General features: G+C 42.3%; 1 protein-coding gene across 2 annotated transcripts; it reads left to right on the top strand.

The window, feature by feature from the left end:
* Window positions 1-1,771: 1,771 nt before the first annotated feature.
* On the top strand, window positions 1,772-12,283 carry SRSF12 (serine and arginine rich splicing factor 12). 2 transcript variants are annotated; one of them, XM_081187520.1, is made up of 5 exons: window positions 1,772-3,011; window positions 6,800-6,904; window positions 8,597-8,700; window positions 8,895-9,036; window positions 9,780-12,283. In XM_081187520.1, exons 1-5 carry the CDS (start codon window positions 2,947-2,949, stop codon window positions 10,132-10,134), a joined length of 771 nt encoding a protein of 256 aa, XP_081043646.1. In that variant the 5' UTR covers window positions 1,772-2,946; the 3' UTR covers window positions 10,135-12,283. The 2 variants fall into 2 exon arrangements, with proteins under 2 accessions (XP_081043646.1, XP_081043647.1); XM_081187521.1 differs by having other exon boundaries at window positions 2,464-3,011; window positions 9,840-12,283.
* The last annotated feature ends 968 nt before the right edge of the window (window positions 12,284-13,251 follow it).

Here is a 13,251-nt window from a genome sequence, read left to right as displayed (position 1 = left end):
AGTGACTATACATTAATCAAAATTTATGGTATAAAAGCCATATGAAAAGGAGAGAAAGGATTAAGTTAAGCACTGCATTGTTTACCCTGAATTTTGTGCACTAACAGCTGAATAACCTGCCTAGTTAGGATTAATGGAAAGATGAAAAGAACAGCAGAATACAGGGATGCATGCAAGTTTCAGCAATGATTTTAATATATATATATATATATATTTAATTAAGGCGGAGCCAAGACAAATAATTTAAAAGAAAACAAACATTTAGCATACCTAATTGCATCTATTTATTATTAAAATGATCCCCCTCCTTTCATCCAAGGAGCTCAACATGTCATACACAGTTCTCCCCCTAACTCCATTTTACTTCACCACAACCCTGTGAGGCTGAGAGAGCAGAATGACTGGCAAAAGGTCACCCTGTGAGGTTCATGGCTGAGCAGGGATTTGAGCCTGAATCTCCCCAGTCCTCACCCAACATTCTAACCAATATGCAACATTTATGTTATAAATATAATCTTTATGATAATTATTAAAGCAGTAAAACCTCACTCACTAAAGCTGCAATCATATCCACATTTACTTGAGAATAAGTTCCACTAAACACAGTGGGACTGACTTCTGAATAAACATATGTAGGAGTGGGCTGGGTGTCCCTGTCCCATGTCTCAACAAGCAAAACCAGGTCCTCCCTAGGATTATATACAACTAGAATAGACATGAAAACATGCTTCCCCTCCATTATTCAGTGAGGTTAACACTGAAGGATATGTTGATGTGCAGTTCACAGTCTCTCTGGTTTCTCCCTCCCTTTGCCAAATTTGATGAAAATTATATTTAAATCTGGCTTCTCCTTCCTGTTTGTATTCAAAGCTAGCAGGTATTTGGCATTTAAGCCTTTCTTCCCTTCTCTGGGGCTATTTAAAGACCTATGTGCCTAAGGGAAGGCAGAAGAGTACCCCAGGCCAGGAAGTCTGTAATAATTGGCTCCTGAAGGAACCATCAGTGGGCAAAATGCTGAGGGCACTGTTGGAGCTGGCCCTCCTTTCCTTTGTTGTTGTTTAGTTATGTCCAACTCTTTGTGACCCCATGGACCAGAGCACGCCAGGCACTCTTGTCTTCCACTCGTTTCCTTGTTGTGGTTGTTTAGTCGTGTCCAACTCTTTGTGACCCCATGGACCAGAGCACGCCAGGCACTCCTGTCTGCCACTCCTTTCCTTGTTGTTTAGTCATTTAGTCATGTCCAACTCTTCGTGATCCCACGGACCAGAGAACGCCAGGCACTCCTGTCTGCCACTCCTTTCCTTGTTGTGGTTGTTTAGTCGTGTCCAACTCTTCGTGACCCCATGGACCAGAGCACGCCAGGCACTCTTGTCTTCCACTCGTTTCCTTGTTGTGGTTGTTTAGTCGTGTCCAACTCTTTGTGACCCCATGGACCAGAGCACGCCAGGCACTCCTGTCTGCCACTCCTTTCCTTGTTGTTTAGTCATTTAGTCATGTCCGACTCTTCGTGACCCCATGGACCAGAGCACGCCAGGCACTCCTTTTCAAGAGCTACCTAAAGACTTGTATGCCCTGAGGGAAGGCAGAAACCCAGACTAGACAGCTGATGCTACCTTGTGGTTTTCCTGCTGGCAATAATAATAATAAACAGGCTAAAGCAGTTGAGGCCAACAATGCACAGTTGGCATAATGTTCGTATGTGCTTTAAATCTGGTCCTTCCGAAATCAGGGCCATCTCTACCATGGCCCTGGGACCTTAGGGTGAAGGGGTGCGCAATAAATAAATAAGACTATGAAGCAGAGTGAAGCGGCCACCTTGGGCTTATGAGGGGTGTCTTTAAAGGGCAAGCAGGCTATTTCTACAAATTTCTACTGCTGTCACTTCATCATTGGCTAACGCGCTCCATCCTATTTATGAGATATGAATTAATGGAAGCTATTATGGCAAATATAATGTTCTATATCTCAGATAGCCCCAAATGATGCAAAGGTATTAAAGATGGCTTGGCATTAATATTACAATGCAGTGGCATTTAAGAACGTAAGAATAGTCCTGCCTGTGGGAAGCCTTGCAAGCTGGACCTAAGGGCCACAGCACCCTCCCCTCCTGCAGTTCCCAGCAATTCAGAAGCATATGTCTTTCTTAACACTTGTGTTATTGACAGTTCCCCATGCCTCTGCTCTGATACATGGTTCAAAACCAGAAGCAAAGCCGTAACTTATCTCCCATGCATTACTAAGGTGCTCCCATCTTGGCACGGCTATGAGCCGCATCTCGATTCCCCTACAAAGCCCAAGCTTGAGTGTGGACATAAATAAAGCTTAGGCAGAGACTCTTCAGCTCCTGAGCCCATTTCTCCAAACGCTAGAATTATTGCACTAGCTCCTTCCGTGGGTTATTGAAATGTGAGACCTGTCACTTCTCTCAGCTCAGCTGCCTTTCCTGGAAGCGTAAGCGCGTCGATTGTGTGCAGTTCTACATTTCCAGGCAGCGGAACTGGAGCGCCTCAGCAGCCCTCGCCTTTTTCCAAAAGGAAAAAAAAAGAAAGCGAGAAAGGAGGAGCGGTCCATGATCCCGCTACCTGACACCCCTTGAAAGCAGGGAGTGAACTTGGGGCCTGTTGAAGGCGGCAAACTTTCCCGTGGCGGCGGCGGCGGCGCCCTTCCCTCGGCGAGCTCAGCGAGCGGCCTCCGCCGTGGTCCCTCGTCGAGCAGCCCGCGGGGAGAGCGCTCGCTGCTTCTGCTTCTTCTTCCTCCCCTCCTCCATTGTTCCCGCCCCTTCTGGTCTCCGCCGGCTGCCGCCGTTGCAGCTCCTACCTCCGGCCCCTTCCCCTTCCGCCGCCTCCATCTCAGGCTCTCCGGCGGCTGAGCGCGGAGAGCGCCTCGCCCTGCCCAGCCCCCGTCCCCGTCTCGGTGGGGAGGAGAGTCCCCGGGCCCCCCGGCGCCATGTCCCGGTACACGCGGCCTCCCAACACCTCGCTCTTCGTCAGGAACGTGGCCGACGCCACCAGGTAAGCGGCGACGACGAGGGAGGCGGCCTGCGCGCACCGAGGGGCGGGCGACGGGGACCTGCCCGGGGCGGAGGCCTCCTGTGAGGATGCTGGGCCTCGGGGGGGGGGGGCGGACAAGGCCTTTCCGCTTCCCCTTTTTGGGAGAAACGCGGTTTTTTGTGTGTAAAATGGCTGAGCCCCAGCGGAGAAACAGGCAGATGAGGGGCTGGGTGTGGGTCCCTGGAAGATAGAAGGGGCGCTTTCTTCTTCGGGGGGGCTGCGTCTCAGAAAGGTGTGCGGCGAAGATGTGCACAGCGTGGCTCTATGGGCCAAGTAAAACGCCCCCTGCTATATTTTCCTATCGACTTTTTTTTCTTTTTTAAAATTAAAATTGTTTCCATTGTTATCCGCCGTCGGTCCCACTTGCCGGAAAGGCGGGTTATAAACGGAAGCAGGCCCCGGGTTGTTTTTTGAAACGTTAGTCACCCTCCTTGTTATGGAAGAAAATGAAAATTGATCTCGTTCCCAGAGGGCAACCTGCCCTGGGAAAACCAGTGCAATGATATTTATAGCAGTATCTCTCCCTCCCCCCCCCCCCACCGCTTGGGTACAGGGTGTCGCTTTCTGGCTAATCTGTGGGCGTGGAGGAGGAGGAGGAGGAATTGGTTCCTAAGCATTTGCTAAGGGATGACATGGACCTCCATACACACTGCCCAGGGTTGTGCCCCAGGGAGGACACTTTGGTGCTGCTAATGCAGCACTTTGATTTCACCCCCCAGAAGGGCACTCCATTGTCAGAAAGGTGCATACAAGTGATGTGGTCCTACAGGCACCCTGTGGGTTATAGTTACGTGGCTTGAAAGTTTGCCACAGACTATGTTCCATGTAGGCCAGTACAGTGGGCGCTTGGGTTGCGAACGTGATCTGTGCGGGATGCACGTTTGCAACCCGCAGTGGCACTTCTGCACATGCGTGGGTTGCAATTCGGCGCTTATGTGCAAAGCGTGACCCCCGAAACCCAGAAGTAACCCGCTCCAGTACAGTGGTACCTCACAAGACGAATGCCTCGCAAGACGAAAAACTCGCAAGACGAAAGAGTTTTTCGTTTTTTGAGTTTCTTCGCAAGGCGAATTTCTCTATGGGCTTGCTTCACAAGACGAAAACGTCTTGCATGTTTGTTTCCTTTTTCTTAAAACCGTTAATACCCAGGGTGCATTGCTTGAAGAAGTGCTTTGCAAGACGAAAAATTTGCAAGACGAAAAAACTCGCAGAACGAATTAATTTCGTCTTGCGAGGCACCACTGTACTTCCAGGTTTCGGCGGGTCCGTAACCAAAAAAACCCAACCTGAAGTGTCTGTAACCTGAGGTAAGACTGTACTGTCTATTCTATCTGTCAGGGACCACAGTAGTATGAGACCTTTGCTACCACTATTCAACTAGACATTTAGCCCAGACCTTTTGCATCATAAGCGTTACCCATTTATCCAGGTCTTTGTCATCTTTTGTTATATTAGTAATTATGTAAATTTATTCATGTTGGAAGCCGCCTTAAGAATGGTTTTTTAACTATGGAAAGGCGGCATACAAATAAAATGATCATAGATCATAGAAAGATAGTTGTAAGGGAGCCTGAGAATCCTCTAGTGTCTAGTCCAACCCCTTGCAATGTAGGAATATGCAGCTGTCCCATACAGCAGTGGTTCCCAATTAGCTAATTACTCAGGACACCCTATTTTTCAAAAGCCAAGGCACAGACGCCCCCTACTTTAGAAAATTTTGATAACTCTATGGTAGTTACCTCTGCAAAACAATTTTTGAACAAAATGTGAGGTGGCCCCAAATAAGCAAAGGATTTTAGGTATACTAAAAAACAAACAGATCATAAAATTTGTGTTATTACAATGCAAAAATAACAAAAAAATTAGTTGAGGGGGAGGCAAGGGATGGGGCTGCGGACCCCCTGGGTGCGTTCTCCAGACCTCTAATTGGGAACCACTGCCATACAGGGATCAAACCTGCAATCTTGGCATTAACAGCACCATGCTCTAACCAACTGAACTGTATGTATGTATCCTGTCTAGCTATTTTTATCTGAGTACTTAAAAGCATGTTTTCAGTCAATTCTTCCCTGCCACTTTGCAACCCCAGTAATGAAATTAAATGGAACGCCACATAAGGTGACAAGATGTGAATGAAGCAGGGCATTGAATTTTGATAGTTGCAGCTAGCTATTAAAGTTATGGAGCCCTCTCCTCCATTGCATTTGCTTGCCTTATACATTTTTTGTTTTGTCTTGGACAGGCTTCAGTACTTTTGTGGGTTTTTTTAAAAAATTGCTAAAAAGTCTTCCCATATTCAGCTATGAGATTCCTCTCTTCAGTGGGGAGCACTTTGTAGTGAAAGTTTATTCAGATAGCAGAATACAGCTAGTACTGCAGCGTTTAAACCATTAATTAGTTAGATGAATCACTTTCATAACTCTTTAATTGAATAAAAGTGCCCCAATTAACTGGGCAGCAATATTAAAATATGGCATTCTCTTTAATATATGTACTTATAAATAGAAATGGCAAGCAGCATATTAAAAAGGTATTCCTCCTTTTTTCTCACATTAGGAATGCCTCCTCTAATATCAGACCAGCATCACACAGCAATGCATTATCTAAAAACCAAAAAAGCAGTACTATTGTTTCCCTTATTTGCAAAATTGATATCTGTCTGCTAGCAAAAAATCTTTACCCTGTGCTCCAAGCATAGTAGGGTTTCTTTTGTTCCTTTGTAGGGCGTGGAAGACTCTTTCCCGCATGAGAACCCAATATGCAAAGAATTGCAAATAATTATCCTTTCCCCCTATGATTGAAAGACCAGCCAATGAATAAGGCATATAATTAAAAAGCTAGGTATTATATTGTATAACCTGATGTTATCCATTCTAACAAGTGCCCAATAATTACTGACTTGTGTGGAGTCTTTTGATATGTATGGAGTGACACCCCTACTTCCCAGTTATTCATTTCACAGAAAGGAGCAAATTTGTGCATGCTTTTCTCTGTGGGTTTGTGTAATCCTCACCACATCTAGTGGCAATGGATTCAGCATAATATTATTCATTGTGTAAAGTTATTTCTTTTGTTTCTCCTGATACTTCTGCCTATGTGAGGATGTTTGTCTTATGTGAGGGAAAATATATCTGAATTCATCTTCTCCATTCTGTGTGCTCTTTCATGATCCCCCCCCCCCATGTCTGAATCTTTAGTATATTTGTTTTAAACTGAAAACTCATTTTCTGGTGCCCCAGTCCCATGCTGAAAAAATAGTGGCATTATATTCAATCAAGTTGTTGACCTGTCTATCTCAGTACAGTACAGTGTGCTTCAGTACAGTGTGCTTCAGCTGGTGTTTGATCTCCTGAGCGATATTGTAGTCTGACAAAAAAAGCAGGGGTTCCAGAAAGAGAATTGTGCCTTTGGGGAATTTTCAGTTGCAGGATTGTTGGCATTCATTTTTGTGTCTGCCCCATTTCTGCAAATCGCTATTAGAGTAATCACAAAACGAATGATCCAATACCAGGAAAAATACATTTAAGTGAACCCTAAACAGACTAATAAGTTCCTAGCTCGTTTTAGTTTCAATAATTATATATGTTCAAAATTTATGGCTATGATTCCCAATACTGATAGAATTATTGAAAGTGTGTCTTTAATAGTCTTAATACACAAGATGAGTCTGCTGCGGCTAGGTATTGCTAAAGCAGGTACAATGATAAAGAAACACTCATTCTTTTTGCCTTATTTCTAAAACACTTCAGGCCTGAGGATTTGCGTCGTGAATTTGGTCGGTATGGCCCTGTAGTAGACGTATACATTCCGCTTGACTTCTACACAAGACGCCCAAGAGGATTTGCTTATATACAATATCCTTTATGTCACTGTATTTTTTATTGAGGTGCATTGTTGTTATTGCGTCCTAACTTAATGTATTTATTTCTTTGTCTCAGAAAATGTAAAGCAGTCCACAGTGGCTGGCAAGCACCCCAAAGTTTGAATGAACCTGGTTAGATAGAGTCCAAGCAGGCAAGCCAAAAGACACCTTAAAGTTCAAGCTTCAAGGAATAAAGAGGGAGGGTGGAAAAAGATAAAAAGAAAACTGGAAGAGGGGAAGTCCTTTTTCAAGGAAAAGACAAAGCCACAACACCAAGTTAAGGCTTCGGCTTTCCGACATTTGCTCAAGTTCCAAAGTCAAAGCCAAGTCTGATTTGGTTGGTTCTCCGGCCCTTGTCAAGTCCATCTAGCAAGCCCTAAAGAGTAAAGGTCAAGATCAAGTGACGTGGAGGTAACTGCCAAAGTTTCCTTTTGTATCTTATCGCTCAAGCTCTTACGTTGCAGTCAAGAATTTGTTTGTTTATAACTGTTTTAGTTTAAAATATTGCTTCCTTAAATTGGTACGAGAGAACTGTATGCAAATATTTGTTCGCTTTTCCATGAGTCATTTTCCTAACAGAACAGATTTCATTGGAATACTGAAATATACCAGTAATTTAGATGATCTGGTGGCATATTTTTGTGGCATTTACAGCTATTTGTTTTAAATATTGGGAGTAAAGGAGGAGGAAAAACAAGTCAGCTGTTTATAGATATGAACAATGTCTGCAGTAAATCAGAACAGAAGTAATGAACTGAGGCTGCTTACCTGAGAGTAATCCACATTGACTTCAGTAGGACTTCCTCCTTAGTAGATATGGTTAGGAGTATACATCTAGATAATACTATTTTCCACATCTAGGTAATATTTCCTATTAATGTGTCACGTTTAAGGGCCTTCAAATAAGGTGCACACCTTAAATATTCTTGCTTTAGTTCAGTTATGCATTACAGATGTAGGGACTCCAAATACACAGCGAGTCCCTTCCTGCCATTCCTTTGCCATTCAGATCTGTAGAGAAACAACTCTGTGTGCCCACAGACATGACATTCAAATGGAGGGGAAACCACTGTGTGTGGGAATTTCATGTGCATTTCAGTGTACACATGAGTTTCTGAATAAGGGCACCTATATTTTAAGGGCATTTATTATTACCTTGTTTCTGCATGTCATTGAGCTGCCTCATACTTTTTGTGGCAATCCAGGTATACTGACTGGTACTTGCTGTGGCACACATACAAAGTGTGAAAGAAAGATGCACATCTTGCAGAATTTTGTGGGCCTTGACACTTACTGGGTTCCCTTGGGAAAGATGGAGCTTGCAAAACAAAGCGGGGATGACAGTGGGCCCTGACAGATGCATGAGCTTGCCATTCTCTGGAGTCAACACTGTTTTGAAATATGCATTGTACCCTGGCCGGGGAGTTGTGGCCAATCCTAGTTTCCCAGCGTGCTTGCGGTTGTGTGTCCTCCTTCCATACATACATATATGTATATACAACCAGACACACTGCTGGAGTTCTGCTGTATTTGAGTGGCAATATAAAGTATGAAGCAGCTCTCAGCTTAAGTGGCATATCAAAATAACTCTTGCTTTTTAAAGTATCTGGAGTAATTTGGTCTATGTTACATGATACAATTTTTTGCTTTGTGCATGTTTAAAGCGTCCTTAACAGACAGTCATGTTTGAAGATGTTCGTGATGCAGAAGATGCTCTTTATAACCTCAATAGAAAGTGGGTATGTGGCCGGCAAATTGAAATACAGTTTGCACAAGGTGATCGCAAAAGTAAGTGAACACCACCTTGTCACTTACTTATTCTGCAAAGCATTTCTTTAAGATAGTTGCCTTTCTTATCTCTTAAGATTGGAAAATAAAACAGGCACAAGCTTATAAACTCTAGTTTTTAAAATTGCATGCGTGCTCAGTATGTAAGAAGCTGCAGTTTTCTTGCGATCTTCCAGTTCTGCTTTAAATTCTAGCACCAGGTCAGATGAAATCGAAAGAGCGCCGCCAGTGTTCTCCAATGGACTACAGAAGGTCAAGAAGCCGTAGCCGAAGGAGGACACGTAGCAGAAGTTCTTCATGGGGCTGGAGCAGGAGACATTCTGATAGTTTTAAAGAGTAAGTCTGAGGATCATGAGACAAAAATTCAATTGCATACTAATGACTGTGTGTATTATGTTCCAGGAGAATGTTTGTGAACAACAGTGATGGTAACCAGTGAGGATAAGGTAAACTTGAGCTGGTCCTGCAAAGGTTCAGTCATCCTGGCTCCTTTGTAAATAATTTGAACACTAATACTGTACAGGTAATACTGTACTTGTTTATCTGGTAATAAATCTCATTGAATGCAGTGGGGCTTACATCTGAGTAGAAATGCATAGAATTGTGCTGTGTGGCTGGCTATTCTCAGGCAGGCAGGCAGTGAGGTAGTATAGCTTCAAAATTCTGGCACTGCATTTGAAATGTTGGATTAAAATGTAAGTATTAAAATCATCTTGCTGACTGACTCCTAGTGAGCTCATTCTTGTTGCACCAGGTTTGAAAAAATAAAGTTTTGAGACAAAGTAGATTTTGTCTGAGATAGTAACAATGCATAGATAATTTTTAATAGCTTGTTATTCCAGTCTGAAAGAATAGAATAGAATAGAATAGAATAGAATAGAATAGAAGCATAAACCATGGGAATCCTCAAAACTACTCTTTAAATTTTCCTTTTGGGGTACTTTTGGCATACAGTACCGTTACAAAAACAAACAAACAGTACCTCAAACAAATTAAGCAAACTGTTTGGGTTACAATGCTCCTTAAAAAGCAGGAGAAGATCAAATATCGCTTCTAATGGAGCTTTGGATGATTTTCAGGTCAAGGCGTAGACGACATTCTTACAGCCAATCTAAGTCTCGCTCAAAATCTCTTCCAAGGCATTCCAGCTCGCCCAGACGATCCATCACCCCGCAGAGAAATTCTAGTTCTAGGGGAAGGTCACGATCCAAGTCACCCCACAGAAGTTCCAAATACGTTGAAAAGTCACCATCCAGTTCCCATCGAAGACGTTCCGGTTCGAGAACGAAGTCACGATCACATCCAAAACGTTCCGGCTCAGCTACCAGATCCCTGTCGAAATCCCCTCGGAAACATACTAATTCCAGTTCTCGCTCACACTCTAGGAGCTTCTATCAGAGAAACAGCAACCAGTCAGTATCTGAAGAAGATTAATGCCTCTATTTCTTTAACACCGTTTTTTATGAGCACAAAATAAGGAGAACAGAAATTGTCCAAAGCTTATATGATATGTAAGGTAACTGATAAATGAGAGATCTTGCTATGTGCCCTTTCAGTCCCTGCTTCAGTGTGCAGAACTCCTTTTAAGATTTTATTTTTAATTTTTAAAGAAACATTTACCTAGTCTAGATTCTATTTGCCTAGACTTGTAACCCAATAGTAGGCAATCCTGTGCCCAAGTTAAGCTCCCTGCATCCATGCAAGCTGTCGTTAGTCCTGGCAACTTCAGCTGCTGAAAGACCAATCAGCTTTCCTTATCAGAACTGTAATTGCCTTTTGCTCCATGTTCTTTCAGTTGGCAGAACCTAATGTCAGTTTAACATTGTGCTGGATAGAAGCTGTATGAGAGGTTTCCTCCTGTTTAATGTGGGGATAGAGGCAGAGCCATTCAGCCATGCCCTCCTTAGCTCTCGCATAATGCTTTTGTAGATATTGTAGTGCAAGCAAGGCTTGTACTGCATATCTGCACCTGGAAAAGGGCAGAGCTGCTCAACAAGTAGCCTTTTGCTATTCGTTTTAACGTGACATGAATTAGATGAAGCTACAGGTTGTTTTACTTCATTTTGCTGTTTTCTTTGGCATTATTTTTCTGCCTGCTTTATTGTCATACCAAGAATAACCAGTTCAAATCTGAGTCTACTGTTCTTGTATGTTCTTTGGGTAATTAGGGTCTTTTGTTGAGGGTGGGGGTGCTGAGGGAGGCATTATAATGTGTGTGTTGAGTTTGAAATGCCATTTCAAATTCAGGTGGTCTAATTGTTTCAGAATAGAGAAGTACATTAGCAGGCTAGTATGGGAAATTTTGTATAACATAGGGTAGTTGGAATCTCACATCCTTCCGAGTTTATGTTTTTTAAAATATAATTTATATTTAAAAGCCTAGCAATTTATTTCCATTTGGGGGCTCCATTTTGAAAGAGAAGTGCTAACCGTTCTTAATTAACTTCTATCGAAATCCCAATCTATAGATCTGCAAGCACATTAAAGCTTTTGGAACTCAATTTTCTTGTCAAATAGATGATGGGCAAGAGGGAGAAGGAGTACCCAGATATCCTTTCCTTTCCTTCACTAACGTACAGGCTGTGCATGCAGATTTGGCAGTGTGTTGGGATGGGGTGCATTCCAGTCTGGTCTGAATATGCAGCAGAATGAGGTATAAGGAAAGGGCTGGATTAGACTGTACTGCTTCATATGGGCAATACCACTTTTGAATGCTCTCTCCGTTTTTTTAATTCCCAAAGGCAATGAAAATAGAAAGTCATATCAGGCAAATAGTTTGGCTACAATCTACTCCCTGTTGTACTTACCTTCTATTGGTAGGGAGTGTTTAACATGAGGGAACATTCAAAATGTGATTTATCTACAAACCGGAATTGGTACAGTTCACTCTATGAAAACATTCTGCTGTATGTGTGAGATACAGCCTTTGATCCTGTACAGTGGTCTCTCAGCATTTGGAAAGTGGATGATTATCACATTGTCAGTCACTGGATTGTGACCAATGCTTAGTAGAAAGCAGTCTAATAATATGTAATGGAAATTTAAAAAGTGATAATTGGTTATATAAAGTCATTTTGTAATACTGTAATATAAGTTGTTAAGCACATGCTTTTCATGTGTAGTCAAAACATTTTTGTGAAATCCTTAAAACAGTAATATTTGTAGTGTAAGAATCTTGCTACATTATATATTTTCGAACTGTCATTGTATTATGAGATTAATGTAGAAGACACCTTCTTCAAACATTTTAAAGTTCTGAGCCCCTGAAACTATTGAACTATTGAGTATAAAATAATTATTGGCTTGTCTAACCCAAGTAACAGAAGGTATTCTGAAAATATTTTGTATTTTATAATATGTTACATTTGCATTGTGTAGTAATGTTTGGGAACCTATAATTTGTGTTTAAGTGTATAGTACTAGCTGTGATGTCTGTTACGTAGTACAAGCATTGTATTAAGTAACTGTGGTGGCAGTAAAACCACGTTTCACTTCATGAGCAATTATACAATTTTGTGTTGGAAATAGCATTATTGTTATTTCATAACTTAAGATATTATTTTCAATAAAACACATGAAGTTCCTTGTCATTCCCTTTTTCAAACAAACAAACACTTCATAACAACTGTGCACACCAGCATAGCAGAGTGTTTCGCATAGGGGAAGAGTGACTTGCCCAAAGCAACAAAATTTATCTAGGATTGGGTACTTAATTTTGTTCCACACTGCAGGAACTTGCTTCCACACTGCTGCTCCTCACAGTGCCAGGTTGGATGAGAAGTTCAGAACCATACAGGAGGGCTCATTTGGCAATACTGCCCCCTGTGACATTAGCACAATGTTTGAGGGTTGAGGCTATTGTGGGGAAGAGTTGCAGCATGGACTTCTCCTCTTGTATGATCCCAGGCATGTCACACCACTGAGAAGACATGAGATCCCGGTTTTATTGTAGATCTGCACATAGGGAATAAGATAGTAAGATGCTGGGCTACTGCTGCAGTTCAGACTGTAGAGTGGATTTATTTATTTGCTTTCCCCCATTTTTTGTAAAATGCACACATTCATCCTTGCATGCAGTGGTCAGAACGCACAGAAGAAAGATTAAGTGTAGCTTTCTCTGTTTTCAGTTTACTACATATGTAGATCTTTTATTGTTTGGAGCATTAAAAAAAGAATCTGCAAGAAGCAAGAGGGAATAGCAACATAGTCTGGGAAATGCTAAGATTTGTGGATGTATTAAACAAGATTTGGGTGGGAGACTAAGAGAGGACCCCTCAAAAAAACACAGTGAGGACTGAGCACAGTTAGTGACCACAGAATGTGTGAGAGGTGTTGGATCAATCCATCAACCTCTGATGGATGATTTAGAAGGATTGGGTCCAGCATCACTTTTGCTGTGTGTGTATCCATACTTGGCAGTTACATCTCAATGCAACTCCTTCCTTGGAAGCATCTTCAGGTTTGAAGGTACACAAGTAGGCAATAAGCGCTCATGGATGTCATAAAGATTCAGTCAAGTGCAGAGGTTTACTTGACAGGCATAAAAGCATA

The sequence above is a fragment of the Podarcis bocagei genome, assembly GCF_964188305.1.
Source record: "Podarcis bocagei genome assembly, chromosome: 3".
Taxonomy (NCBI): Eukaryota; Metazoa; Chordata; class Lepidosauria; order Squamata; family Lacertidae; genus Podarcis; species Podarcis bocagei.
This window is presented reverse-complemented; position numbering and strand designations above follow the sequence as displayed.